Here is a 25,484-nt window from a genome sequence, read left to right as displayed (position 1 = left end):
ACCTTCAGCGACTGGTGCACAAGGACACCCAGGTCTCTTTGCACTTCCCCTTCTCTCAATCTATTGCCATTCAAATAATAATCTGCCTTCCTGTTTTTGCCACCAAAGTGGATAACCTCACATTTATCCACATTATAGTGCATTTGCCATGTTTCTGCCCAATCACCCAACCTGTCCAAATCGTACTGGAGTTTCACGACATCCTCCTCACGACATCCTCCTCACAGCTTACCCTCCCACCCAGCTTTGTGTCATCTGCAAATTTGGAGATATTACATCCAATTCCCTCGTCCAGATCATTAATATATATTGTGAACAGCTGGGGTCCTAGGACCGATCCTTGCGGTACCCCACTCGTCACTGCCTGCCACTCGGAAAATGACCCGTTTATTCCAACTCTTTGCTTTCTGTCCGCCAACCAGTTCTCTATCCAAGTCAGTACCTTGCCCCCAATCCCATGTGCCTTAATTTTGCACGCTAACCTCTTATGCGGGACCTTATCGAAAGCCTACAGCTTTGTAACCTACATTCTGCAGCTTGATCCATTGAAGATGTTTGAACATCTTATAGCAACTGCATCTATTTTGATGTGAAAAACAGCACCTAAAACCAGTATCTTTCTTGGTTCCAGACCAAAGAAGAGAATGATCCTTTCTATTGCCATATATATTATGACTTATATAAGGATAGATCAATACTGTGTGCTGCTGTCTCACCTATTCCTTGCTAACCCCCCGCCCCCCCCCCTCCCCCCCCCCCCCCCCCCCCCCCCCATCATTAATAGTCAGTGTTCAGGACTTGGCATTGTTCTGTGGATCATCCACATTCAAAGTTTCCATCCTCCGCCTCTCTACTGGTGAAGCACTTTCCAACGAGGTAAAGGAAAGTCGCCCCTCGGCTGCTGTCATGTACATCACAGTAGTTTCTTCCAGAAGGGCATCGGCAGGAGGATTGAGACTGGGAGCAGGTCACCCAGCCCTGCGCCTCAAAAGGACCCGGGGATGTTCTCCCCCTCCCCCTCCCCCTCCCCGCCCCACAACCCAAGCAAGTGGAACCAGATGAAACCCTGCTTCAAAAAAGAAGAAAGTTTTTATTGGGATAGAATGAAGCAGTAGAATTTGTCACTGGTTTGGTTGAGTTGGCTGTTACAGATGTTCTGTTGTCTGGGCGAAGAGATGGGCTTCAGTAGATAGAAGTGGTCTCGTCAGGGTCATCTTTGATCTCAATGTTGGAACTCACGACGTAGTGGTTTCTGTTGGTGTTGATCCCTCGGCAAGGCTCGGTGATGCACCTCAGGGTTTCCATGGCCGCGTCCTTCCTCATCTCCTGAAAAATGACGATGGACACCAGGCACAGGCAGCTCCCAGCGAACATGATCAGCTCCCCAATAATCATGATCGCCCCTTTTATCAGATAGCCGTGGCGGTTTCTGACCTCTTGCGGTCGGAGAAGGAGTAGAACGTTATAAACGAGCCGGCAAATAAAAGTCACTGTGACCAGCGCCAGAAACACCCGGTGCGGGTGGACGCGCTCCCTGCAGTCTTGCAGGTCCTGCGAATTCCGCAAACACGTGGGATGAATCAGGAAATGCAGGGTAAAGCCCAGGATGACGAGCGTCGGCATCAGAAATCCGAAGACAAACTTGACGATACTGTACTCGGGCGGGGCCTCCAGTGGGTCGACGTGACAGTTCACTGCCTCGTTCGGGTCTCGCCCGGCCCCAGTTAGCGCCGTGACCAGGACGGAGAAGAGGATGCTTAGGCCCATTGCAGCCAAGATGGAGATGAGCGGCTTATTCAGGACTCTCCTCGCCAGCGCAATGTGGTCACACACTAAGAAGAAGGAAATCACAACGTGAATGTATTCCGTGTAGAAGTAGGAGGCGTTGAAGAAAAACGAGAGGACTGCACAGCCCAGAGCGGTGGTTTCTACGGCGTCTGGTCTGACTATATCAGTGAGTGAGAAAAGGATGAGTGTGAGATCTGCCACTGTCAGGGAGAAAAGAATGACGTCGAGTGTTTCGAATTTCTTTTTCTTCCTGTAGTTTCCGATATAAATGACCAGGATGAAGATGCCCGTTAGGAGCCCAACAAGTCCAAATACGCTGTAGATGTAAACGCTTCTTGAGATTATATCTTGTGCTCTCATAACCTCAATGATTGCGGAGTTGTCAGAATCTGAAGGAGTATGTGTGGAATTGCTAATGTCGGAGTTGTCAAAACCTGAAGGAGTATGTGTGGAATAGCCATTGTCGGAGGGAGAGTGAGTAGAGTTGAAGTAACCTGAGAACAGGGACTCGTTGTGGGGAGTATCTTGCGAAGCCATTGTTGTAGCTGCACTCTTCCCTCGTAGATCGACTCACTCAGTGGTGTACGGTGTTGTGCTGTAATGCAGCCAGTTTGTATCCTGAATTCGAATCTATGGCATTCGATTCAGCAAAATGAGTTGAGAAAAAACAGCCCAACAGTTCAGTTTTCAACCTGTGAAGAACAAAAAAAATGACTAGTTAATTTTTACCTACCAAAAAAATATTTTGACGAATTGTAACGAAGTAAAGATTGATTTTGGGTGTCGGCCCTGGTTCAGTGGTAGCACTCTCGTCTCAGTGTCAGAAGGTCATGGGTTCGAACCCCATTCTAAAGACTTGAACACATGATCTAGGGCTGGCTGACACTCCAGTGCAGCGCTGAGGGAGCGCTGCACTGTCAGAGGTGCCGTCTTTCAGATGAGACATTAAGCCGAGGCCCCGTCTGCCCCCTCAGCTGAACGTAAATGATCTCACGGCACTATTCGAAGAAGAGCGGGGGAGTTCTCCCCGGTGTCCTGGCCAATATTTATCCCTCAACCAACATCGGTGATACATTATTGGGTCATTTATCTCTGTCGTTTCTGGGAGCTTGCTGTGTGCACATTGGCTGCCACGTCTCCTACATTACAACAGTGACTACTTCATTGGCTATGAAGCGCTTTGGGACATCCAGAGGTCATATAAAAAGCGCTATATAAATGCAAGTTCCTTCTTTTGTCACAACCTTTACTCTTTCCCATTCTGGTCCCCCCCCCCCCCCCCCCCCTGCTGGTATGGCCCCCATTTTAGCTCCCTCAAGCCAGAGTTTTACAGATTTGAGCATATCTGGTACACAACAGGTTCATCCATCCATCGCCAGATCTGGCTGGACCACATTAAGTGCTATTGGCACTCCGTCCTCCTATGCCAAAAACTACCCTTTGCTCCAGGATCCAGATAACCATTTTCTCTACTCCCAACTCCCTGGCCCCCCTCCACTCTCGCCTCCAACAGCAAGTGCAAGGAACTCATGGACTTCAGACTGAGACCACTTGTTTAGCTGCCTCTGCTGCTTTCTGCCCCCCTCTCCCCCCTAGCCCTGAACTCGTGTTCTCTCTCTCTCGTTTCTCTCCCCTCATACCTTCCCCGAGCTCCTCTCGCCCATGAGACCCAACTCCTACTCCGTTGACTTAATTCTCACCAAACCGCTGATCACCAAACTTCCCTCCCTGGCCCCCAGTGCTGGCTGACATTATGAAAGATTCGCTCTTCTCGGGTGCTGCCCCACTCGCTTTCAAAACCACTGCCTCAAAAACAGCTGGATGCGGTGATGGGGAGAAAGAACTGCTGGTTGAACAAGCTTAAGGGTACTGAATTTGGATGATCAGCCATGATCGCACTGAATGGCGGAGCAGGCTCGAGGGGCCAAATGGCCTACTCCTGCTCCTATCTTCTATGTTTCTATGTTAAGAGGGACTGGATGGCCTTGCTAATGATGAATCTATTTGAATGGTCCAGCCACAAGGTGGCAGCAATGTGGTTTTTTTCCAACTATATTCCAATACAGTCCGGTGCTCTGACAAGTAAATCTGAAACACAGTGGTCCAGGCTTTGCTGCCAAAATACCGGTTAGTTTAATGGCGCGCACCGTTATTAATGTGTAAATCGTCCGGCAACTTGTGGCGAGGAAGCGTTACCCCTTGAATTGCAAATCGCCACACATTGCTGGAATCTCTATCCTCGCGGAAACAGCAGCTCGCCCTCAACCTCCCCGTGAGTTTCATGAAGTTGCTGCATTTGTGCATTAATTGCCCATTATACTCGGCGCAGAAAGTTAGGGCTGGTACTTAACAGCGTGAGGACCTTTTTAAGGAGAAGTTTTATGTTCCTACACTCAACCTACACTCAACCTCTTCGGCCCAGAAAGGGTATAATTTAAAATATGGCGTCTCATTCCTGCAGGTAGTAAATTGTTGTTGTGTAGGAGTCGATGGAAATCAACAGACTGCGAGACTTTCCTAGCAGCAAAGAAAAACGCGTGTTAACTTTATTAACTCTCCGCATGAACTGAGGGACTCTGCCTCGTCGCAGGGCTATGACGTCATCACACAATCGACGACTCTTAAAGGGACCCTGCCCCGATAACCCAACCAAGTTCCGTACATAACGTGGAGCGATAACAACATTGGCTAAACATAGTGAATTGTGTTACTGTCCTGATGTGGTTTCCGCCACAGTTGGCGATTTAAAAAAAAAAAAAAAAAATATTTCTCTTACTTTTCCTTTCTGTCTCTCTTTTCTCTCTCTCTCTTAATCCAATCTTTCTTCCCCTCTTTCTGTACCTGATTTGACTCTAATTCACCCCATTTCCTTCTCTATTATTCCTCTGTTTGTTTCTCAATCCATAAATCTGATGAGTTCAGGGGCGAGACTGTCTGTCCCATCGTTCACCAAGGTCCCTGTTGCCCTTGCCGCACCGAGACAATTCTAGTCCATCGGGTTCACCTTGCATTTTATCACTTTTCCTCCCGTCGCATTACATAGAAACATAGAAGATAGGAGCAGGAGTAGGCCATTCGGCCCCTCGAGCCTGCTCCGCCATTTAATGAGATCATGGCTGATCATTTAAATTCAGTGCCCTGTCCCTGCTTTCTCCCTATATCCCTTGATCCCTTTAGCCTCAAGAAATATATCTAACTCCTTCTTGAATATATTTAATGAATTGGCCTCAACTGCCTTCTGTGGTAGAGAATTCCACAGGTTCACCACTCTCTGGGTGAAGAAATTCCTCCTCAACTCTGTCCTAAATGGCTTACCCCTTATCCTTAGACTGTGACCCCTGGTTCTGGACTCCCCCACCATCGGGAACATCCTTCCTGCATCTAGTCTGTCTAGTCCTGTTAGAATTTTATAAATTTCAATGAGATCCCCTCTCATTCTTCTGAACTCCAGCGAATATAAACCCAATCGACCCAATCTCTCCTCATACTTCATTCCTGCCATCCCAGGTATCAGTCTGGTGAATCTTAGCTGCACTCCCTCCATGGCAAGAACATCCTTCCTCAGATAAGACGACCAAAACTGCACGCAATACTCAAGGTGTGGTCTCACCAAAGCCCTGTACAACTGCAGCAAGACATCCTTGCTCCTGTACTCGAATCCTCTCGCTATGAAGGCCAACATACCATTTGCCGCCTTAACCGCCTGTTGCACCTGCATGCTTACCTTCAGCGACTGGTGCACAAGGACACCCAGGTCTCGTTGCACATCCCCTTCTCCCAATCTATTGCCATTCAGGTAATAATCTGTCTTCCTGTTTTTGCCCCCAAAGTGGATAACCTCGCATCTAGTTCCCTCGTCTAGATCATTAATATATATTGTGAATAGCTGGGGTCCTAGCACCGATCCCTGCGGTACCCTACTAGTCACTACTTGCCACTTGGAAAAAGACCCGTTTATTCCAACTCTTTGCTTCCTGTCTGCCAACCAATATCCAAGACAGTACCTTACCCCTAATCCCATGTGCTTTAACTTTGCACGCTAATCTCTTATGTGGGACCTTATCGAAAGCCTTCTGAAAGTCCAAATACACCACATCCACTGGTTCTCCCTTATGTATTCTACCAGTTACATCCTCAAAAAATTCCAGTAGATTAGTCAAGCACGATTTACCTTTTGTAAATCTATGTTGACTTTGTCCGATCCTGTCACCTTTTCCAAGTGCTCTGCTATTACATCTTTTATAATGGACTCTAGCATTTTCCCCACTACCGATGTCAGGCTTACCGGTCTATAACTCCCCGTTTTCTCTCTACCACCTTTTTTAAATAGTGGGGTTACATTAGTTACCCTCCAATCCATGGGAACTGTGCCAGAGTCTATAGAATTTTGGAAGATGACCAGCAATGCATCTACTATTTCTAGGGCCACTTCCTTAAGTACCCTAGGATGTAGATTATCAGGCCCTGGGGATTTATTGGTCTTCAATCCCGTCAATTTCCCTAACACCATTTCCCTACAAATACTGATTTAATTCAGTTCCTCCCTCTCATTAGACCCTATGTTCCCCGACATCTCTGGGAGGTTATTTGTGTCCTCCTTTGTGAAGACAGAACCAAAGTATGTATTTAATTGGTCAGCCATTTCTTTGTTCCCCATTATAAATTCCCCTGATTCTGACTGCGAGACCTATGCTTGACTTCACCAATCTTTTTCTCTTCACATGTCTGTAGAAGCTGTTACAGTCAGTTTTTATGTTCCCTGAAAGCTTACTCTCATACTCTATTTTCCCCCTCTTAATTAATCCCTTTGTCCTCCTTTGCTGAATCTTAAACTGCTCCCAATCCTCAGGTTTGCTGCTTTTTCTGGCCAATTTATATATTCCTCTCCTTGGATCTTATGCTATCCCTAATTTCCCTTGTTAGCCACGGTTGCACCACCTCTTTTGTTTTATTTTTATGCCAGACAGGGATGAACAAATTCTGTAGTTCATCCATGTGATCTTTAAATGTTTGCCATTGCCTATCCACCGTCAACCCTTTAAGTAATGTTCCCCAATCCATCCTAGCCAACTCGCGCCTCATACAATCATAGTTTCCTTTATTTAAATTCAGGACCCTAGTCTCTGAGTCAGCTACTTCACTCTCCATCTTAATAAAGAATTCTATCATATTATGATCGCTCCTCCCCAAGGGACCAAGCACAACAAGATTGTTAATCAATCCTTTCTCGTTAAATGATTGGCTATGATAAAATTGACCCTTAGTGTTAGGGGGATTAAATACGTGGGGTTACGGGGATAGGGTGGGATATGTGTTGGTGTAGGGGGATCGGGTGGGATATGTGTCGGTGCAGGCTCGATGGGCCAAAATGGCCTCTATCTGCACTGTGGGGTTTCTGTGATTCTGTGATTCTGAAGGCTGGAACATCGATCTTTCGATTTATTTTTAAATTGGACTTTGGCATTTTTCAGGTGGACATTTTCATCTCACCTGTCTTGTCTAAATTGGATTATTTAGAAGTGTCCTTTATTTTTAATTCGCTTTTACGGTTGAGCATATTGCAATTTTTAATGTGTAAGCTGTTAATAAGGTCGCTGCCGGGCTATGCTCACCTGACATTTCAAACTAAAGAAAATACTCACATCCTCATTTCGGTAACCTTGGCTTGTCCTGAATCATTGACCAGTTTATATATTGGGAAATGCAAGAAATAGTTTGAATTCTGCAACTAATCTTGAACTTGACACCTTTAACTATTTGACGTTGCTTGTCTGGGTTTGAGAGCCCGCGGTTACTTGCTGTTACCGTGTTCTGAGTGAGGGGTAATATAAAGAAAAGTAAGACTTGCATTTCTATAGCGCCTTTCACGACTTCCGGACGTCCCAAAGTGCTTTACAGCCAATGAAATAAGTGCGGTCACTGTTGTAATGTGGGAAGATTAGTAAATAGTAAAAGAAGGAGCGTCTTTTCAAAGAGTCTCCTCTTTAGAAACTTGAAATTTGAAAGTACATTAAAAAAAAATATTAATTCTAGGGTGTTGAGTTTGAATCTGTTTAGTCGGGGTTGCCCTGTGAGTGAGTTTCCATACCTTGGAGTGGGAAACTGGTTTTATTTGGGAAGTGGGGGGGTGGTGTTGGTGAGGAACCGTATCATAGAATCATACAGGAACATAGGAACAGGAGGAGGCCATTCAGCCCCTCGAGCCTGTTCCGCCATTCAATGTGATCGTGGCTGATCTGCGATCTAACTCCATATACCCACCTTTGGCCCATATCCCTAAATACCTGTGGTTAACAGAAAGCTATCAATCTCAGATTTAAAATTAACAATTGATCCAGCATCAACTGCCGTTTGCGGAAGTGAGTTCCAACCTTCTACCACCCTTTGTGTATAGAAGTGTTTCCTAACTTCACGCCTGAAAGGTCTGGCTCTAATTTTTAGACTATGCCCCCTAGTCCTAGACTCCCCAACCAGCAGAAATAGTTTCTCTCTATCTACCCTATCAGTTCCACTTAATATCCTGAAAAATTCGATCAGATCACCCCTTGACCTTCTAAATTCTAGGGAATGCAACCCTAATTTGTGTAATCTCTCCTCGTAACTTAACATTTGAAGTCCGGGTATCATTCTGGTAAACCTACGCTGCACTCCCTCCAAGGCCAATACAGTATACCCAAAGGGATTAATTAAGAGGGGGGAATAGAGTATGAGAGTAAGCTTGCAAGGAACATAAAAACTGACTGTAAAAGCTTTTATAGATATGTGAAGAGAAAAAGATTGGTGAAGTCAAGCGTAGGTCCCTTGCAGTCAGAATCAGGAAAATTTATAATGGGGAACAAAGAAATGGCAGACCAATTAAATACATACTTTAGTTCTGTCTTCACAAAGGAGGACACAAATAACCCCCGAGAGATGTCGGGGAACATAGGGTCTAATGAAAGGGAGGAACTGATAGAAATCAGTATTTGTAGGGAAATGGTGTTAGAGAAATTGACGGGATTGAAGGCCAATAAATCCCCAGGGCCTGATAATCTACATCCTAGGGTACTTAAGGAAGTGGCCCTAGAAATAGTAGATGCATTACTGGTCATCTTCCAAAATTCGACAGACTCTGGAACAGTACCCATGGATTGGCGGGTAGCTAATGTTACCCCACTGTTCAAAAAAAGTGGTAGAGAGAAAACGGGGAATTACCGACCGGTAAGCCTGATATCGGTAGTGGGGAAAATGCTAGAGTCCATTATAAAAGATGTAATAGCAGAGTACTTGGAAAACATTGACCAGATCGGACAAAGTCAACATGGATTTATAAAAGGTAAATCGTGCTTGACTAATCTACTGGAATTTTTGAGGATGTAACTGGTAAAATAGATAAGGGAGAACCAGTGGATGTGGTGTATTTGGACTTTTAAAAGGCTTTCGATAAGGTCCCGCATAAGAGATTAGCGTGTAAAATTAAGGCACATGGGATTAGGGGCAAGGTATTGACTTGGATAGAGAACTGGTTGGCAGACAGAAAGCAAAGAGTTGGAATAAACGGCTCTTTTTCCGAGTGGCAGGCAGTGACTAGTGGGGTACCGCAGGGATCGGTCCTTGGACCCCAGCTATTCACAATATATATTGATCTGGACGAGGGAACTAGATGTAATATCTCCAAGTTTGCAGACGACACAAAGCTGGGTGGGCGTGTGTGCTGTGAGGAGGATGCCGAGAAACTCCAGTATGATTTGGACAGGTTGGGTGATTGGGCAGAAGTATGGCAGATGCAATATAACGTGGATAAATGCGAGGTTATCCACTTTGGTGTCAAAAACAAGAAGACAGATTATTATCTGAATGGCAATAGATTGGGAGAAGGGGAAGTGCAACGAGACCTGGGTGTCCTTGTGCACCAGTCGCTGAAGGTAAGCATGCAGGTGCAACAGGCGGTTAAAGAAGGCAAATGGTATGTTGGCCTTCGTAGCGAGAGGGTTTGAGTTCAGGAACAAGGATGTCTTGCTGCAGTTGTACAGGGCCTTGGTGAGACCACACCTTGAGTATTGTGTGCAGTTTTGGTCGCCTTATCTGAGGAAGGATGTTCTTGCCATGGAGGGAGTGCAGTGAAGATTCACCTGGCTGATACCTGGGATGGCAGGAATGATGTATGAGGAGAGATTGGGTCGATTGGGCTTGTACTCGCTGGAGTTTAGAAGAATGAGAGGGGATCTCATTGAAACTTATAAAATTCTAACAGGACTAGACAGACTAGATGCAGGAAGGATGTTCCCGATGGTTGGGGAGTCCAGAACCAGGGGTCGCAGTCTAAGGATAAGGGGTAAGCCATTTAGGACAGAAATGAGGAGGAATTTCTTCACCCAGAGAGTGGTGAACCTGTGGAATTCTCTACCACAGAAGGCAGTAGAGGCCAATTCATTAAATATATTCAAGAAGGAGTTGGATATATTTCTTAAGGCTAAAGGGATCAAGGGATATGGGGAGAAGGCAGGGACAGGGTACTGAATTTGGATGATCAGCCAGGATCGCATTGAATGGCGGAGCAGGCTCGAGGGGCCGAATGGCCTACTCCTGCTCCTATCTTCTCTTCCTAAGGTGCGGTGCCAGAACTGCTCACAGTACTCCAGGTGTGGTCTAACCGGGGTTTTGTACAGCTGCAGCATAACTTCTACCCCTTTGTACTCTGGTCCTCTCGATATAAAGGCCAGCATTCCATTAGCCTTTTTGATTATTTTCTGTACCTGATCACCATTCGGCCCATCGTGCCTGTGCCGGCTCTTTGGAAGAGCCGTCCAATTAGTCCCACTCCCCTGCGCTTTCCCCATAGCGCTGCAAATGTTTCCTTTCAAAGTATTTACCCAATTCCTTTTTGAATGTTATTATTGAACCTGCTTCCACCGCCCTTTCAGTCAGCACATTCCAGATCATCATAACTCGCTGTGCAAAAAAATGTCTCCTCTCCCCTCTGCTTCTTTTGCCAATTGCCTTTAATCTTGTGTCCTCTGGTTACCGACCCTCCAGCCAGTGAAACAGTTTCTCCCTATCTACTCGATCAAAACCCTTCATAATTTTGCACACCTCTCTTAAATCTCCCATTAAACTTATCTGCTCTGAGAAGGGCAACCCCAGCTTCTCTAGTCTCTCCACGTCTGGTACCATTCTAGTAAATCTCCTCCGCGCCCTCTCCCGGGCCCAGTAAATCTCCTCCGCCCTCTCCCGGGCCCAGTAAATCTCCTCCGCCCTCTCCGGGCCCAGTAAATCTCCTCCGCCCTCTCCAAGGCCCAGTAAATCTCCTCCGCCCTCTCCAAGGCCCAGTAAATCTCCTCCGCCCTCTCCCGGGCCCAGGTGAATCTCCTCCGCCCTCTCCAAGGCCCAGTGAATCTCCTCCGCCCTCTCCCGGGCCCAGTAAATCTCCTGCGCCCTCTCCAAGGCCCAGTGAATCTCCTCCCGCCCTCTCCAAGGCCCAGTGAATCTCCTCCGCCCTCTCCAAGGCCCAGTAAATCTCCTCCGCCCTCTCCCGGGGCCCAGTGAATCTCCTCCGCCCTCTCCAAGGCCCAGTGAATCTCCTCCGCCCTCTCGCCGGGCCCAGTAAATCTCCTCCGCCCTCTCCAAGGCCCAGTAAATCTCCTCCACCCCCTCTCCAAGGCCCAGTAAATCTCCTCCACCCCCTCTCCAAGGCCCAGTAAATCTCCTCCGCCCTCTCCAAGGCCCAGTAAATCTCCTCCGCCCTCTCCAAGGCCCAGTAAATCTCCTCCGCCCCCTCTCCAGGGCCCAGTAAATCTCCTCCACCCTCTCCAAGGCCCAGTAAATCTCCTCCGCCCTCTCCAAGGCCCAGTAAATCTCCGCCGCCCTCTCCAAGGCCCAGTAAATCGCCTCCGCCCTCTCTCCAAGGCCCAGTAAATCTCCTCCGCCCTCTCCAAGGCCCAGTAAATCCTCCTCCGCCCACTCCAAGGCCTTAGTAAATCTCCTCCGCCCCCTCTCCAGGGCCCAGTAAATCTCCTCGCCCCCCTCTCCAGGGCCCAGTAAATCTCCTCCGCCCTCTCCAAGGCCCAGTAAATCTCCTCCGCCCTCTCCAAGGCCCAGTAAATCTCCTCCGCCCCCTCTCCAGGGCCCAGTAAATCTCCTCCGCCCTCTCCAAGGCCCAGTAAATCTCCTCCGCCCTCTCCAAGGCCCAGTAAATCTCCTCCGCCCCCTCTCCAGGGCCCAGTAAATCTCCTCCGCCCTCTCCAAGGCCCAGTAAATCTCCTCCGCCCTCTCCAAGGCCCAGTAAATCTCCTCCGCCCTCTCCAAGGCCCAGTAAATCTCCTCCGCCCTCTCCAAGGCCCAGTAAATCTCCTCCGCCCTCTCCAAGGCCCAGTAAATCTCCTCCGCCCTCGCCAAGGCCCAGTAAATCTCCTCCGCCCTCTCCAAGGCCCAGTGAATCTCCTCCACCCTCTCCAAGGCCCAGTAAATCTCCTCTGCGCCCTCTCCAAGACCTTTCTATGCTTCTTGAAGTGTGGTGCCCAGAATTGCACGCACAACTCCAGCTGAGGCCTAACCAGTAAAGATAACACTTCGACTGCCCCTGTCATCACTGCTCTAGTGCTCACATTAAATTAAGAAAAATATTAATTTCCGCCAATCGTGCATTACCACCTGCCGCCAAATTACATTACAAGGGATCCTTCAGGCTGCACAAAAATCCCTGTGGGGCTTCATCCTGGCGTATTCCATTGGGAAATGCAGCACTGTATTCAGCAGAAGTGCCAAAGCACAGCACGTTTCTTATGCTGAACTTGCATACTGGCACAGTGACATTTTTTTGGAATGCTATGATACATTGGCAGAAATCGCATTATTGTAATTGGACATTCGGCAAGAAAACTGAAAAACAGCTCAAATGACAAAAAAAAGTTCGAAGTGAAATTAAGCTCACCATGAGGTGACTGACCCCTTGATCCGGGCCATCTTTACAGTATTTCAAAGGCTGGGATGTGGAAACATCAAGTTCCTTTGCCGAGCCTTGGCTCCCAGCCATCCTAGTACCCACCAACAACAACGTGTATTTATATAGCGCCTTTAATGTAGCAAATAGCCCCAAGGTGCTTCACAGGAGTATTATAAGACAGAAAATTTGACACCGAGCCACAAGGAGAAATTAGGGCAGGTGACCGAAAGCTTGGCCAAAGAGGTAGGTTTTAAGGAGCGTCTTAAAGGAGGAGAGAGAGGTAGAGAGGCGGAGAGGTTTAGGCAGGGAATTCCAGAGCTTAGGGCCTAGGCAACAGAAGGCACGGCCACCAAAGGTTGAGCGATTATAATCAGGGATGCTCAAGAGGGCAGAATTAGAGGAGCGCAGATATCTTGCGGGATTGTGGGGCTGGAGCAGATTACAGAGATAGGGAACTGCTGGGAGCCAAGGCTAAATGAAAGAATGCCATGGGAATACAAAAGATGGCCCAGGTAGGAAGGATGGTCACCTTTTAGTGAGATTAAAAAAAAAACATATTTATATCTTTTAAAATGACAAATTGGGTCCCTGCTTTTCCGATTAATGTGAAGTATTGGAGTGTGGGGATGGCCCGTAGCAGTGGATGGGATTAGATCTGGTGAAGGAAAAACAAACAGTAGCTCAAAAGTCTATTTTTGCAAACCCTGTAATTAGGATTTTTTTGGGTTTGTGTAGCTGCTTTTTATCACTTGAGCCTTTGGGGGAAGCTCGAACAGTCCTACTTCTCGAGGAGTTCAATGTCCAGCTGTGGATGGAACAATGCTGCTGCTGCCATCTTTACCCACTGGCTTTAAGTTACTAGTTCCCAGAAGCCCGGGCGGCAATGCCAATAGAGTGAGATGAGGTCAGCCCAGGCTGCTAAAGGAACAATCCCAGACAGGACGGTGGATTGTCCGTCAGTGAAACGCGAGTGGAGTGAGAGAGAGAGAGAGAGGAAGAAAGTTGAGCAGCATCGGCGGGATTACAGAACAATAAGGAAGGAATCTAGTACGATAGCAAAATACTGCAGATGCTGGAAATCCGAAATAACATCAGAAAATGCTGGAAAAACTCAGCAGGCCAGGCAACATCCGTGGAGAGAGAAACAGAGTCAACGTCTCTTCACTTCTCTTTTGTTCTCTCCCAGCCCCCAAGCTGGCCTTTTAACCTGTTTCATTTCCTGTGCTTTCTCAGTCTTGACGTAGGGTTTCGACCTGAAACGTTGACTCTATTTCTCGCTCCACGGATGTTGCCTGGCCTGCTGAGTTTTTCCAGCATTTTCTGTTGTTATTAAGGAAGGAATCTAAGTGCCCTCTGACCCAAATTCCATTCTCTCAGGCCTCGATTAGTCCAATCTGATTCAAACACCGTTGCGGTACAAATGATCTCCATGGCTTAAACCACTTGCGCGCATTGTCGCACAAGCAGATAAACAGAACTGTGCAATGGAAACCACAAGTCTAGCTTTGCTGTGTGTTTTTAACGTGAGCAGATCTAATCCCATCCACTGCTGCAGGCCCACCTACCACACTCTTGACACATTGCAGTAACCGGAAAAGCAAAGGCATCAGCTGCCTGTTCGGTCGTGGGTTTGGTATTGCGGATTTCAGAGGGGCGAGTGCAAATGTCACTTCTGTCGTAAATGCCACAGAGAGAAAAAAAAAACAGGCGGCACAAGCAAACACACGAGGAGCCGAATGAGTAAAATAGAAAGAAAGACTTGCATTTCTATAGCGCCTTTCATGACCACCGGACGTCTCAAAGCGCTTTACAGCCAATTAAGTACTTTTTGAAGTGTAGTCACTGTTGTAATGTGGAAAACGTGGCAGCCAATTTGCGCACAGCAAACTCCCACAAACAGCAATGTGATAATGACCAGATAGTCTGTTTGTTTTTGTTATGTTGGTTGAGGGATGAATATTGGCCAGGACACCGGGGAAAACTCCCCTGCTCTTCTTCGAAACAGTGCCGTTGGATGTTTAACGTCTCGTCCGAAAGATGGCACCTCCGACAGTGCGGCACTCCCTCCGCACTGCACTGGGAGTGTCAGCCTATCTTTACATGCTCAAGTCCCTGGGTTGGGACTTGAACCCACAACCTTCTGACTCAGAGACGAGTGTGTTACCCACTGAGCCACAGCTGACACTGTCTGAGGCTGTCCAGCCTCTTCCAGCCCCACCCTTTATTTTTATTTTGGAATGTTTATAAAGAGACCACTGACATGAATCAGTCATTCATGAAAGAAAGACTTATGAAATAATACTGAGCAGCCTGCGGGTGGCGCTGTCCAGGGAGAGTATAAATACTCTGGCACGGGCCCAGCTTGCGCAGGACATTCTTAACAGGAACTAGTGAAGGACACAACTAGACCTCCATGTTGTAAAACAGTTGATTAAAGCTTTGTTTAACGCTTAGACCAACTGCCTAGTAGTTTTCTTACGTCAACCGCATTTTTACAATTTTTGCATTGCAGAAAGCGCCCTGTATCGGGAGGGAGGGTCCAACCTCTGCACATCGCAAACACTGCTTCAGCAGTCCGAGGGACTGGTCAGCTGAGTAACGAGAGACAACAATGTTCAAAATTATGAAGGGTTTTGATGGAGTAAATAAGGAGAAACTGTTTCCACTGGCAGGAGGGTCACTAACCAGAGGACATAGATTGAAGATAATTGGCAAGAGGAGAGAGGAATTTCTTCTCCTGTAGGGCTCCATGTTTCACAGTGGCGGTAGTTGGGTCAACGTGCATGTTCTGTGTTGGTCTAATTGTACACAAGGTAAACAGTTGGGGGTAAAAATTGGGGGTGCTACCTTCGTCGGGGCGCTCATTTTAGCGCCCCGAAAAAATTAGCACCCCCCCACAGCCAATTTTCCCAGGTAGTGCCCTGCGTCCCTCTTGGGGCGTTGCGAGACAATATCGCGGCGCTACGTGCCGTGGTACTGCAGGCCTTCCTCCCCTTATTAAAGGGGAGGGGCCTGGCGCAGCGCGTCCCGGCGCCCAGCTGGGCCACCGGGGATCGGGAGTGTCGGCAAACGAGCCCGGCACTCGAGATGAGTACCGGGCTCACGGAAAGCAGCCGGCACCCCGTGGGTGGGCTTCACGGGGGCCGGAGACAGCAACGGGGGGCAGGTGCTGGCTGACGGCCAGCAACAAAAATGGCCGCCCGCCACCTCCCCTTTAACTAGCACCGCCCCAGCCGCAGGTAGGCCCCCCTGACCCCAGCGGACATAGTGTCCGGCGGTAAGTCGGTGGGCGCCACCCAATGTTACAGCCGGGAGGTGTTAGCGGCGCCGCGCCCAGGCGCTAGTTGATTTGCGCCCCGTTAAAAGAGGGCGCTAACTGGAGGCGCAAATCAACCGAACTTAACCCCCTTAATCTTTAGGAGGGCAGTGGGAAGAGGCTTCACTGATGCTACAAACACACTAATTGTAGAGAATTAAATTTACAGAGCGAGAGTTGAGGGAAGCAGAGGTAGAAAATGAGAGTGAACCAGCAGATATTGGTTCCACAATTAAATGCTGTGCTGACGTATCTGGAAATATAAAACATTTTTTCTGCACTTTTTAAAACGAATATACAGACTCTAACTTAACCTAAACACTAAGTCTAATCCAAAAGCAAAATACTGCGGATGCTGGAAATCTGAAATACAAACAGAAAATGCTGGAAACACTCAGCAGTTCAGGCAGCATCTGTGGAGAGAGAAACAGAGTTAACGTTTCAGGTCGATGACCTTTCGTCAGAACTGGAAAAGGTTAGAGATGGAACAGGCTTTTAAGCGAGTGTAGGGGGCAGGGAAAGGGGGGAGGGGAGGAAAGAACAAAAGGGAAGGTCTGTGATAGGGTGGGAGGCAGGAGAGATTAAATGACAAAAGGGATGATGGCGCAAGGTGAAAGGAGATGGTAATGGGACGAGTCTAATGGTAGTGTTTCCTGTTTGGTTGGACCAAAAATGTCAGTGTGTTGCATGTGAGTTTATTATATCTAATGGGATGTGTTTCGGCACTTGTCCCATTAAAATACAGCGCAGCGATCACAAGATACTAGACAAAGAAGTCGACCATTCGGCCCAGCTTAACACATCCATCCAGAATAATTCTACACTCCCACCATGGCTGCATCCAGTTGTTAAATTATTCCGGAGTTTTCAACTCCACTACTCTGCCTGGAAGTCTATTCCAAGTGCTGATCCCTCACCGCATGAAGAAAACCTCCTAATATCACCCATAATGTTACCTTTTAATAGCTTCAGCCTGTGCACCCTTGACCTACAACCATTGCTCAAAGCCTTGCTACCATCGACAAGGCACAAGTCAGGAGTCTGATGGAATACTCTCCACTCGCCTGGATGAGTGCAGCTCCAACAACACTCAAGAAACTTGACACAATCCAGGACAAAGCAGCCTGCTTGATTGGCGCTTCATCCACCACCTTAAACATTCACTCCCTCCACCACCGGCGTACCGTGGCTGCAGCGTGTACCATCTACAAGATGCACTGCTGCAACTCGCCAAGGCTTCTTCGACAGCACCTCCTAAACCCGCGACCTCTTCCACCTAGAAGGACAAGGGCAGCAGGCGCATGGGAACACCACCACTTCCAAGTTCCCCTCCAAGTCACACACCATCCTGACCTAGAAGTATATCGCCGATCTTTCATCGTCGCTGGGTCAAAATCCTGGAACTCCCTCCCTTGCAGCACTGTGGGAGTACCTTCACCACACGGACTGCAGTGGTTCAAGAAGGCGGCTCACCACCATCTTCTCAAGGGCAATTAGGAATGGGCAATAAATGCTGGCCTTGCCAGCGACGCCCACATCCCATGAACAATTTTTTTTTTAAAGTACTGATCTGGTTTCCACGCCATTTCCTGTCTTGCACACCTCTATAAGATCACCACCCAAATGCCTCCTTTCCAGGATGAAAAGCCCAGATCTCTCCAGTCTTCCCTCATAACTCTGACCCCTGACACTGTGGGACCAGCCTGGTGGGTCTACTCTGCTCTGGCTCAGCACTCAACTGTTTCTTGGTGGCCACAACTGGACACAAGGTGTGGTCTGACCAGACCTCAGTTGAGTACTGCAAGATAAGACCCTACCTGCATTATCTGTCCAGTTACCCAGGTCTGAGGAGACTCCTAAATAAAACGCGCTTGTCTATAACACAATAGCAATGTTAATCCTCTTAAACAAAGGTCAAACCAATAACTCTACTAGGATCTAACTCTTTAACAAGTAACTTAATCATTTATTTCACATCCTAGTAATGGAAATAGTGAGATTTTTGCCATGATACACTGTTTAATAAACGTTTTGCACCCTTCTCCTCCCGCCCCCTCGCCCTCCTCCCGCCCCCTCGCCCTCCTCTCCCCCTCGCCCTCCTCCCGGCGCCTCGCCCTTCTCCCGCCCCCCTCGCCCTCCTCCCGCCCCCCTCGCCTTCCTCCCGCCCCACTCGCCCTCCTCCCGCCCCACTCGCCCTCCTCCCGCCCCCCTCGCCCTCCTCCCGCCCCCCTCGCCCTCCTCCCGCCCCCCTCGCCCTCCTCCCGGCGCCCCTCGCCCTCCTCCCGGCGCCTCGCCCTCCTCCTGCCCCCCTCGCCCTCCTCCTGCCTCCTCCCGCCCCCCTCGCCCTCCTCCCGCCCCCTCGCCCTCCTCTCGCCCTCCTCCCGCCCCCTCGCCCTCCTCCCGCCCCCTCGCCCTCCTCCCGCCCCCTCGCCCTCCTCCCGCCCCCTCGCCCTCCTCCCGCCCCCTCGCCCTCCTCCCGCCCCCTCGCCCTCCTCCCGCCCCCTCGCCCTCCTCCCGCCCCCTCGCCCTCCTCTCGCCCTCCTCGCCCTCCTCTCGCCCTCCTCGCCCTCCTCTCGCCCTCCTCCCGCCCCCCTCGCCCTCCTCCCGCCCCCCTCGCCCTCCTCCCGCCCCCCTCGCCCTCCTCCCGCCCCCCTCGCCCTCCTCCCGCCCCCCTCGCCCTCCTCCCGCCCCCCTCGCCCGCCTCCCGCCCCCCCTCGCCCTCCTCCCGCCCCCCTCGCCCTCCTCCCGCCCCCTCGCCCTCCTCCCGCCCCCTCGCCCTCCTCCCGCCCTCCTCCCGCCCTCCTCGCCCTCCTCCCCCCTCCTCGCCCTCCTCCCCCCTCCTCGCCCTCCTCCCGCCTCCTCGCCCTCCTCCTGCCCTCCTCCCCCCTCCTCGCCCTTCTCCCGCCCCCTCGCCCTCCTCCCGCCCCCTCGCCCTCCTCCCGCCCCCTCGCCCTCCTCCCGCCGCCTCGCCCTCCTCTCGCCCTCCTCCCGCCCCCCTCGCCCTCCTCCCGCCCCCCTCGCCCTCCTCCCGCCCCCCTCGCCCTCCTCCCGCCCTCCTCTCGCCATCCTCCCGCCCCCCTCGCCCTCCTCCCGCCCCCCTCGCCCTCCTCCCGCCCCCCTCGCCCTCCTCCCGCCCCCCTCGCCCTCCTCCCGCCCCCCCTCGCCCTCCTCCCGCCCCCCTCGCCCTCCTCTCGCCCTCCTCCCGCCCCCCTCGCCCTCCTCCCGCCCCCCTCGCCCTCCTCCCGCCCCCCTCGCCCTCCTCCCGCCCCCCTCGCCCTCCTCCCGCCCCCCTCGCCCTCCTCCCGCCCCCCTCGCCCTCCTCCCGCCCCCCTCGCCCTCCTCCCGCCCCCCCTCGCCCTCCTCCCGCCCCCCTCGCCCTCCTCCCGCCCCCCTCGCCCTCCTCCCGCCCTCCTCTCGCCATCCTCCCGCCCCCCTCGCCCTCCTCCCGCCCCCCTCGCCCTCCTCCCGCCCCCCTCGCCCTCCTCCCGCCCCCCTCGCCCTCCTCCCGCCCCCCTCGCCCTCCTCCCGCCCCCCCTCGCCCTCCTCCCGCCCCCCTCGCCCTCCTCTCGCCCTCCTCCCCGCCCCCCTCGCCCTCCTCCCGCCCCCCTCGCCCTCCTCCCGCCCCCCTCGCCCTCCTCCCGCCCCCCTCGCCCTCCTCCCGCCCCCCTCGCCCTCCTCCCGCCCCCCTCGCCCTCCTCCCGCCCCCCTCGCCCTCCTCCCGCCCCCCTCGCCCTCCCGCTGCCTCACCCTCCTCCTCCCGCCGCCTCGTCCTCCTCCCGCCCTCTTGCCCTCCTCGCCCTCCACCCACCCCCTCGCCCTTCTCTGAAGAAGTAACAACAAAGGTGAAGTTTGCCGCTGCCTGTTTAATTGCAGGAGGACATTTCCGTCTCGACTGTGCTGTAAAAGAATGCGTGAAGTGGAGTGCAAGCTGGGGGAGCAATACTCTCTGTGTCCTGCCCCCGCCCCCCTTCCAGCTGTTCAGGTCTAACTCTCGGTGTTTTGGGGCAATGGCAGCATTGACAGAGCTGGAAGTCGGTCACCTGCTGGCATTCACAACTGGGAATAATGTGTTTGGGGAGGGGCTGCAAGGGGTCCAAGAACCTAATGAGAGGGAGTTTAAACTGATTTGAAAAATATACAGAGTTTTTACAAAAGAAATCTAGAAAATTACGCTGCAGTAGTGGAAGGAATGTGGTCGAAAAACCCCACCAGTGAAGCCAATGCCTTTAACAGAATCTTGAATTATAATGCTAATAAGAATGAATTACATACAATGTACAGCGCAGAAACAGGCCATTCAGCTGAACGGGTCCATGCTGGCGTTTATACTTAGCACGAGCCTCTTCCACCCCGCTTCATCTAACCTTACAATGAGACTGTATGGAGCCACAGTGATGTAGCAGAGTGTGAGGAGGCACCCCCGGAGCATTAAAGAGTAAATTAAGTGGTGGAGTATTTCCTCGCCTCGGAGTCAGAAGGTTGCGGGTTCAAGTCCCACTCCAGACACGAGCATGTAAATCTAAGCTGACACTCCAGTGCAGTGTTGAGGGAGTGCTGCACTGTCGGAGGTGCCGTCTTTTGGATGAGATGTTAAACCGAGGCCCCGTCTGCCCTCTCAGGTGGATGTAAAAGATCCCGCGGCACTATTTCGAAGAAGCGCAGGGGCGTTCTCCCCGGTGTCCTGGGGCCAATATTTATCCCTCAATCAGCATAACTAAAACAGATTATCTGGTCATTCTCACATTGCTGTTTGTGGGAGCTTGCTGTGCACAAATTGGCTGCCGCGTTTCCCTACATTACAACAGTTGACCACACTTCGAAAAGTACTTCAGTGGCTGTAAAGCGCTTTGGGACGTCCGGTGGTTGTGAAAGGCGCGGTAGAAATGCAAGCCTTTTTTCTTTTTTACTTTTCCTGGAATGTTTAATACATTGAGTCAATGTCCTGCCACCAAAGATAAATAGAAATACACAATGTGGTTCAGATAGTGGCGGTTAGCACAGATCCCATGTGTGCATGCATGTAACCTTGACTCTCACTGACTAATGGTATAATCTGGGGTGTTCGTGAAATACCAGGAAGTTCTAGTTTGTTCACAGAACACAATTGATGTGATACGTGGCGAGACTAAACGTCAATCCACACTGATCAGAGGAAGGTGCGCACACCCTTCAACTGAGCAATACCACTGGCTTTGTCCATTTTTATCTGATAATACTCCTGTGAAGCGCCTTGGGATGTTTTACTACGTTAAAGGCGCTATATAACTGCGAGTTGTTGTTGTTTTTTATCTGTCAGCAATGCCCCACTGATGTCCTGAAACATTTCAGTATCTCTGAAATGGCATTCGGATGAAATAAGGGTGAAGAAGATGACTTGGGTTTGTCGTGTCTCTTAGAAACGGCTGAGTGCTTTACATTCAATGAATTACCTGGAGGTGCAGTGGCTTCTGTATGCAGGCAGTGCGGCAGCCATTTTGACCACAGCAAAGGTTTGCTGAAGGCAATGAGATGATTTGGTCAGTTGGTCTGTTTCTTGGTAACGCTTGTCACAAAGAGCAGGACACTGGAATACTCCTCGTGTTTCTTTGCACAGCGCCATGAGATCCATAGGAATCACCGCAACAAGTAGGCCCTTGGTTTCACACCTCCTCTAAAGTGACGCACCCCTGTTAATGCAGCCCCTCTTCCCCCCCCGCCCTCAGTGCCGCACTAGAGCGACAGCAGGTGCTGGAGTAAGGCTTCATCCCACACCTTCTGACTCAGCTGACAGCGGTACCAACGGAGCCAAACTGACATTACAAAGGTAATTTGGCACAAAGGTTCATTCAAATGCAAGTAAGCATAAAGCAAGGCTCTTATTGGCTACAAACCGTCGCAGAACCCATGGCAGGTGTGTGGTTTCACTCTCTCAGTACTGTTCCTTGTCCTGTCTGACCGCTTGGTCAGGACAGTCAGAGACAGGAATGAGAACAAATATTCCAATTCTAAATACGATTCACAAACAAATCTTTTTGTTGTAGCTTTATGTTTTCACAAGTGAAATATTTGGGGAAAATTGGCCCCTCTTTTACTGGGATAAGGAAATTGGGGATGAGCTTGACTAACTGTGAATGTTTCTTTTTGTTTGTTTATTATTTAAGGGAGCGAGGGAAAGGTTTGCTCACACAGCCCTTGGCCTCCTTTCCCTGTAAATTTGAATTTGAAAACTCGGCCGAATATTTTTGCCTCTTTGCTCTCCAACTCCAGTAATTGAACACATCGTGAAAAGCCAAACCAAGTACTCAGGTTTCTGGGAGATAACCAAAAGTTGCCAGAGCCAACTTCTAATTCGAGGTTTTCTAAATTTAAGAATAAAATGGAGCACCATCTGTCGCAGGGTATGGTCAGAAAGAGGAGTTTGAAAGAAGCAATATTTGGAAGGCAAAAATGTGTTAAACTCTTTCTCTAGCAGCACACTCCCCATATCTGGTATTTGTTTTATTTGTTCTGGGTTTTAGAAAGAGTGGCCTTTATGGGTTTATATCAGAGGACGTTAATGAACTTTTTACTGCACTGCAGTTTAATGTGAACTACATGTTTTCTAATCACTTTATAAAATACAATGCAGATGGACCCGATTCTTGACTGAGTCATCCTGTTCGGGAGAGTTTCCCCTGAAATGGAATTTGCCTCAGCTCGATGTTTACAGTCAGCCCCCTGTTTCCAGGATGCGGTGGCTAATCCCAAAGTCCCAACAATGGTCGGATTTGGTTGCTTTTCAGAGAACTACTGTAATTCAAAATAGGGTTTGCAGACCTCAACTTACAGTATTTATAAATCTATATGGGGCCCTCCTGAAATTCCATTCACTTGTTCCTAGTTGAGGAGGGGAGGCGGGGGGCGTCTCAATTTCTCTTACTGACATATTGATTTGCGAAATGGGCAGATTGGGATCTTGTTGATTTTTCTTGTAACACTGATTAAAGGAACCAGTCCAAGATTCATTCTGAGATCCCCCCCATTCTTATCGCAGACTTCTGAAATATCTCAGTCTACCTCAGGACAGTTAGAAGTCCCTCATTATTCGAACTCTGTTACGACTGCACATCTCCTCCCTTTTGTCACCATTCAGGGTCTTGTGATGTACTTCAGTATGGTAACACATCCCCTATTATTTCTTAACTTAAACCAAACAGACTCTGTCTATACACTACCAACACCATTAAAAAATCTGTCCTTTCAATGGCTGTAAACTGGTTCTTAACGATTTCTTTCTTCCCTTTATCCGTCTCAATCGCTCCTGAAAATGTTAAAGCCCGGAATATTTAATTCCCAGCATCACCCTGGCTGAAGCCAAGTTTTTCTCCAGACTGTGATCTGACTCTCCATTCTAATTACAGCCACTAGTTTCCAAACATTATTTCTAATGCTTTGCACATTTGCCCGTAAACACCGCAAACCTGATGTAGTCACACTGCTCTGAACCTCTTTCTCTTCTATTTTATTCTTATTCTTTCCTTCATTATCCTTCTCCCCCCCACCACCACCCCCCCCACCCCCCCCTGCCAACACACATTTTCCACTCTCTCCTATCTGCCGTAGGTTAAATGTTCAACACCCCTTGCAATTTATTCTTGCTGCTTTGCCTCTTCACCATAGTTATTTTTAACCTCTTTCCCCCATATGCTCTAAGATTGGCCCCACCCCTGTCTCACCAGTTTAAACCCTTCACTGATCTAAAAACAGAAAATGCTGGAAACGCCCAGCAGGTCAGGCAGCATCTGTGGAGCGAGAAACAGAGTTAAAACGTTTCAGTTCTGACGAAGGGTCATCGACCTGAAACGTTAACTCTGTTTCTCTCTCCACAGATGCTGCCTGACCTGCTGCTGAGTGTTTCCGCAGTGTTTTGCTTTTGTAAATCCTTCACTTATTTTCTTTCTCTGCGTGGACATTGATACCTGTTCAGTTTAGCTGCTTTAGAGCTTTCCGCCTTTCTCTCGAAACCTGAAACCCTTCCTTCTGCACCATTTGCCAATCTGCATGTTCCATCCCTTCCCGAATGAGAATCAGCGGAGGGACAGCAGTGGTGAAGGGACCGGAGCTCTGCCCCAATTTTTAGCAAGAGCGTTAACATCGCGGACTTCTAATTTTAAGAGCAATTAAGTTAAGACATTTTTTTTTGAAGAAAATTGTTTATGAATCTTAATGAATATTTTATTTTTCTTGGCATCTGGTCACGAGTTAGTCAAATGTTGCCACATGGACTTCTTGTGAGATGCAGCTCCTGGGGAATTATGCTGCCAAATGGAGAATCAATAAGCGAATGTAAATGCGGTTATTGTCGACTGTAATTAATCACTCGGTGCCCGGAAGGTAACTGCCAAACACTCCTGCTGCATGAAACAACCAAGGCAAAATTGGGTATTGGCCGATTGTCCACTGTACGAGAGGGATGACTCTATACCCGCTCTAGCTTTTAGCTTTAGGGTTTAGGTCTTGGAAGCAGGTGAAGTTGCCCCGGAATTCATCTGGAATTCCTCAGCCTGCCATTTTAATGTGTTTGCTAACCCGTCAATATAAGATAGTCATCGTGAAATCAAATCGGGAATTCGGAAGAAACTTCTTTACCCAGAGGGTGGTGAGAATGTGGAACTCGCTACCACAGGGAGTGGTTGAAGCGAACAGTATAGATACATTTAAGAGGAGGCTAGACAAACATATGAGGGAGAAGGGAATAGAGGGTTACGCTGATAGATTTAGATGAGGAAAGACGGGAGGAGGCTCGTGTGGAGCATAAACGCCGGTGAAGTAAGAAAACTACTAGGCACTTGGTCTAAGCGTTAAACAAAGCTTTAATCAACTGTTTTACAACATGGAGGTCTAGTTGTGTCCTTCACTAGTTCCTGTTAAGAATGTCCTGCGCAAGCTGGGCCCGTGCCCGAGTATTTATACTCTCCCTGGACAGCGCCACCCACAGGCTGCTCAGTATTATTTTATAAGTCTTTCTTTCATGAATGACTTGATTCATGTCAGCCGGTGTGGACTGGTTGGGCCGAATGGCCTGTTTCTGTGCCGTATATCCTCTGTAATCCTATGTAATGTAAAGACAGGGCAAGCGTTGGGAATTCAGTGACGATTAGCCTGCCTGCGCAACAATGTGTTGGAGAGGGGGCTGAGATTGGAAGTGTTGTCAAGCTGAAAGTTTGTTTGGTAACGAGTGAGGTTAGGAAAGTGGAGGTCTGGTTAGCATATCGCACCCCGTCCTATTTACACATGGTGCTATTCAGACTGCAGTAGGGTCGCCAACTCAGGTTGGACATATGCCTGGAGGTTTCATCACATGACCTCCAATCGCCCCCGCCCAGTCGAACAGCCTTTATTCCCCAATCTGCAATTTTATTTTATAAACTAAGGAAGAAAAGTGTTAAAATAAAATGGGGAAAAAGAACGCTTTTTTTTATATCCCAATGATTTTTCTCC

The 25,484-nt window shown here is 49.5% G+C and overlaps 2 protein-coding genes across 2 annotated transcripts in view; one reads left to right on the top strand and one right to left on the bottom strand.

Moving 5' to 3' along the window:
• chlsn (cholesin) overlaps positions 1–25,484 on the top strand; it is a 437,761-nt gene that overhangs the window by 142,615 nt on the left and 269,662 nt on the right. The gene's annotated exons all lie outside the window — the stretch shown is intronic.
• Positions 1,030–25,484, bottom strand: part of LOC147110347 (uncharacterized) — a 31,893-nt gene continuing 7,438 nt past the window's right edge. Inside the window, exon 2 of the mRNA XM_086000263.1 lies at positions 1,030–2,480. Within this exon, the coding sequence (XP_085856389.1) occupies positions 1,183–2,325 (1,143 nt within the window). The 5' untranslated portion in view covers positions 2,326–2,480 and the 3' untranslated portion in view covers positions 1,030–1,182. The remainder of the gene's footprint in view (positions 2,481–25,484) is intronic.

Source organism: Somniosus microcephalus, chromosome 11, assembly GCF_052327205.1.
Source record: "Somniosus microcephalus isolate GS21.2 chromosome 11, FLI_Smic_1.0, whole genome shotgun sequence".
Lineage (NCBI taxonomy): Eukaryota > Metazoa > Chordata > Chondrichthyes > Squaliformes > Somniosidae > Somniosus > Somniosus microcephalus.
Note: the sequence above shows the minus strand (reverse complement) of the source record. Positions and strands in the feature narration are given on the sequence as shown.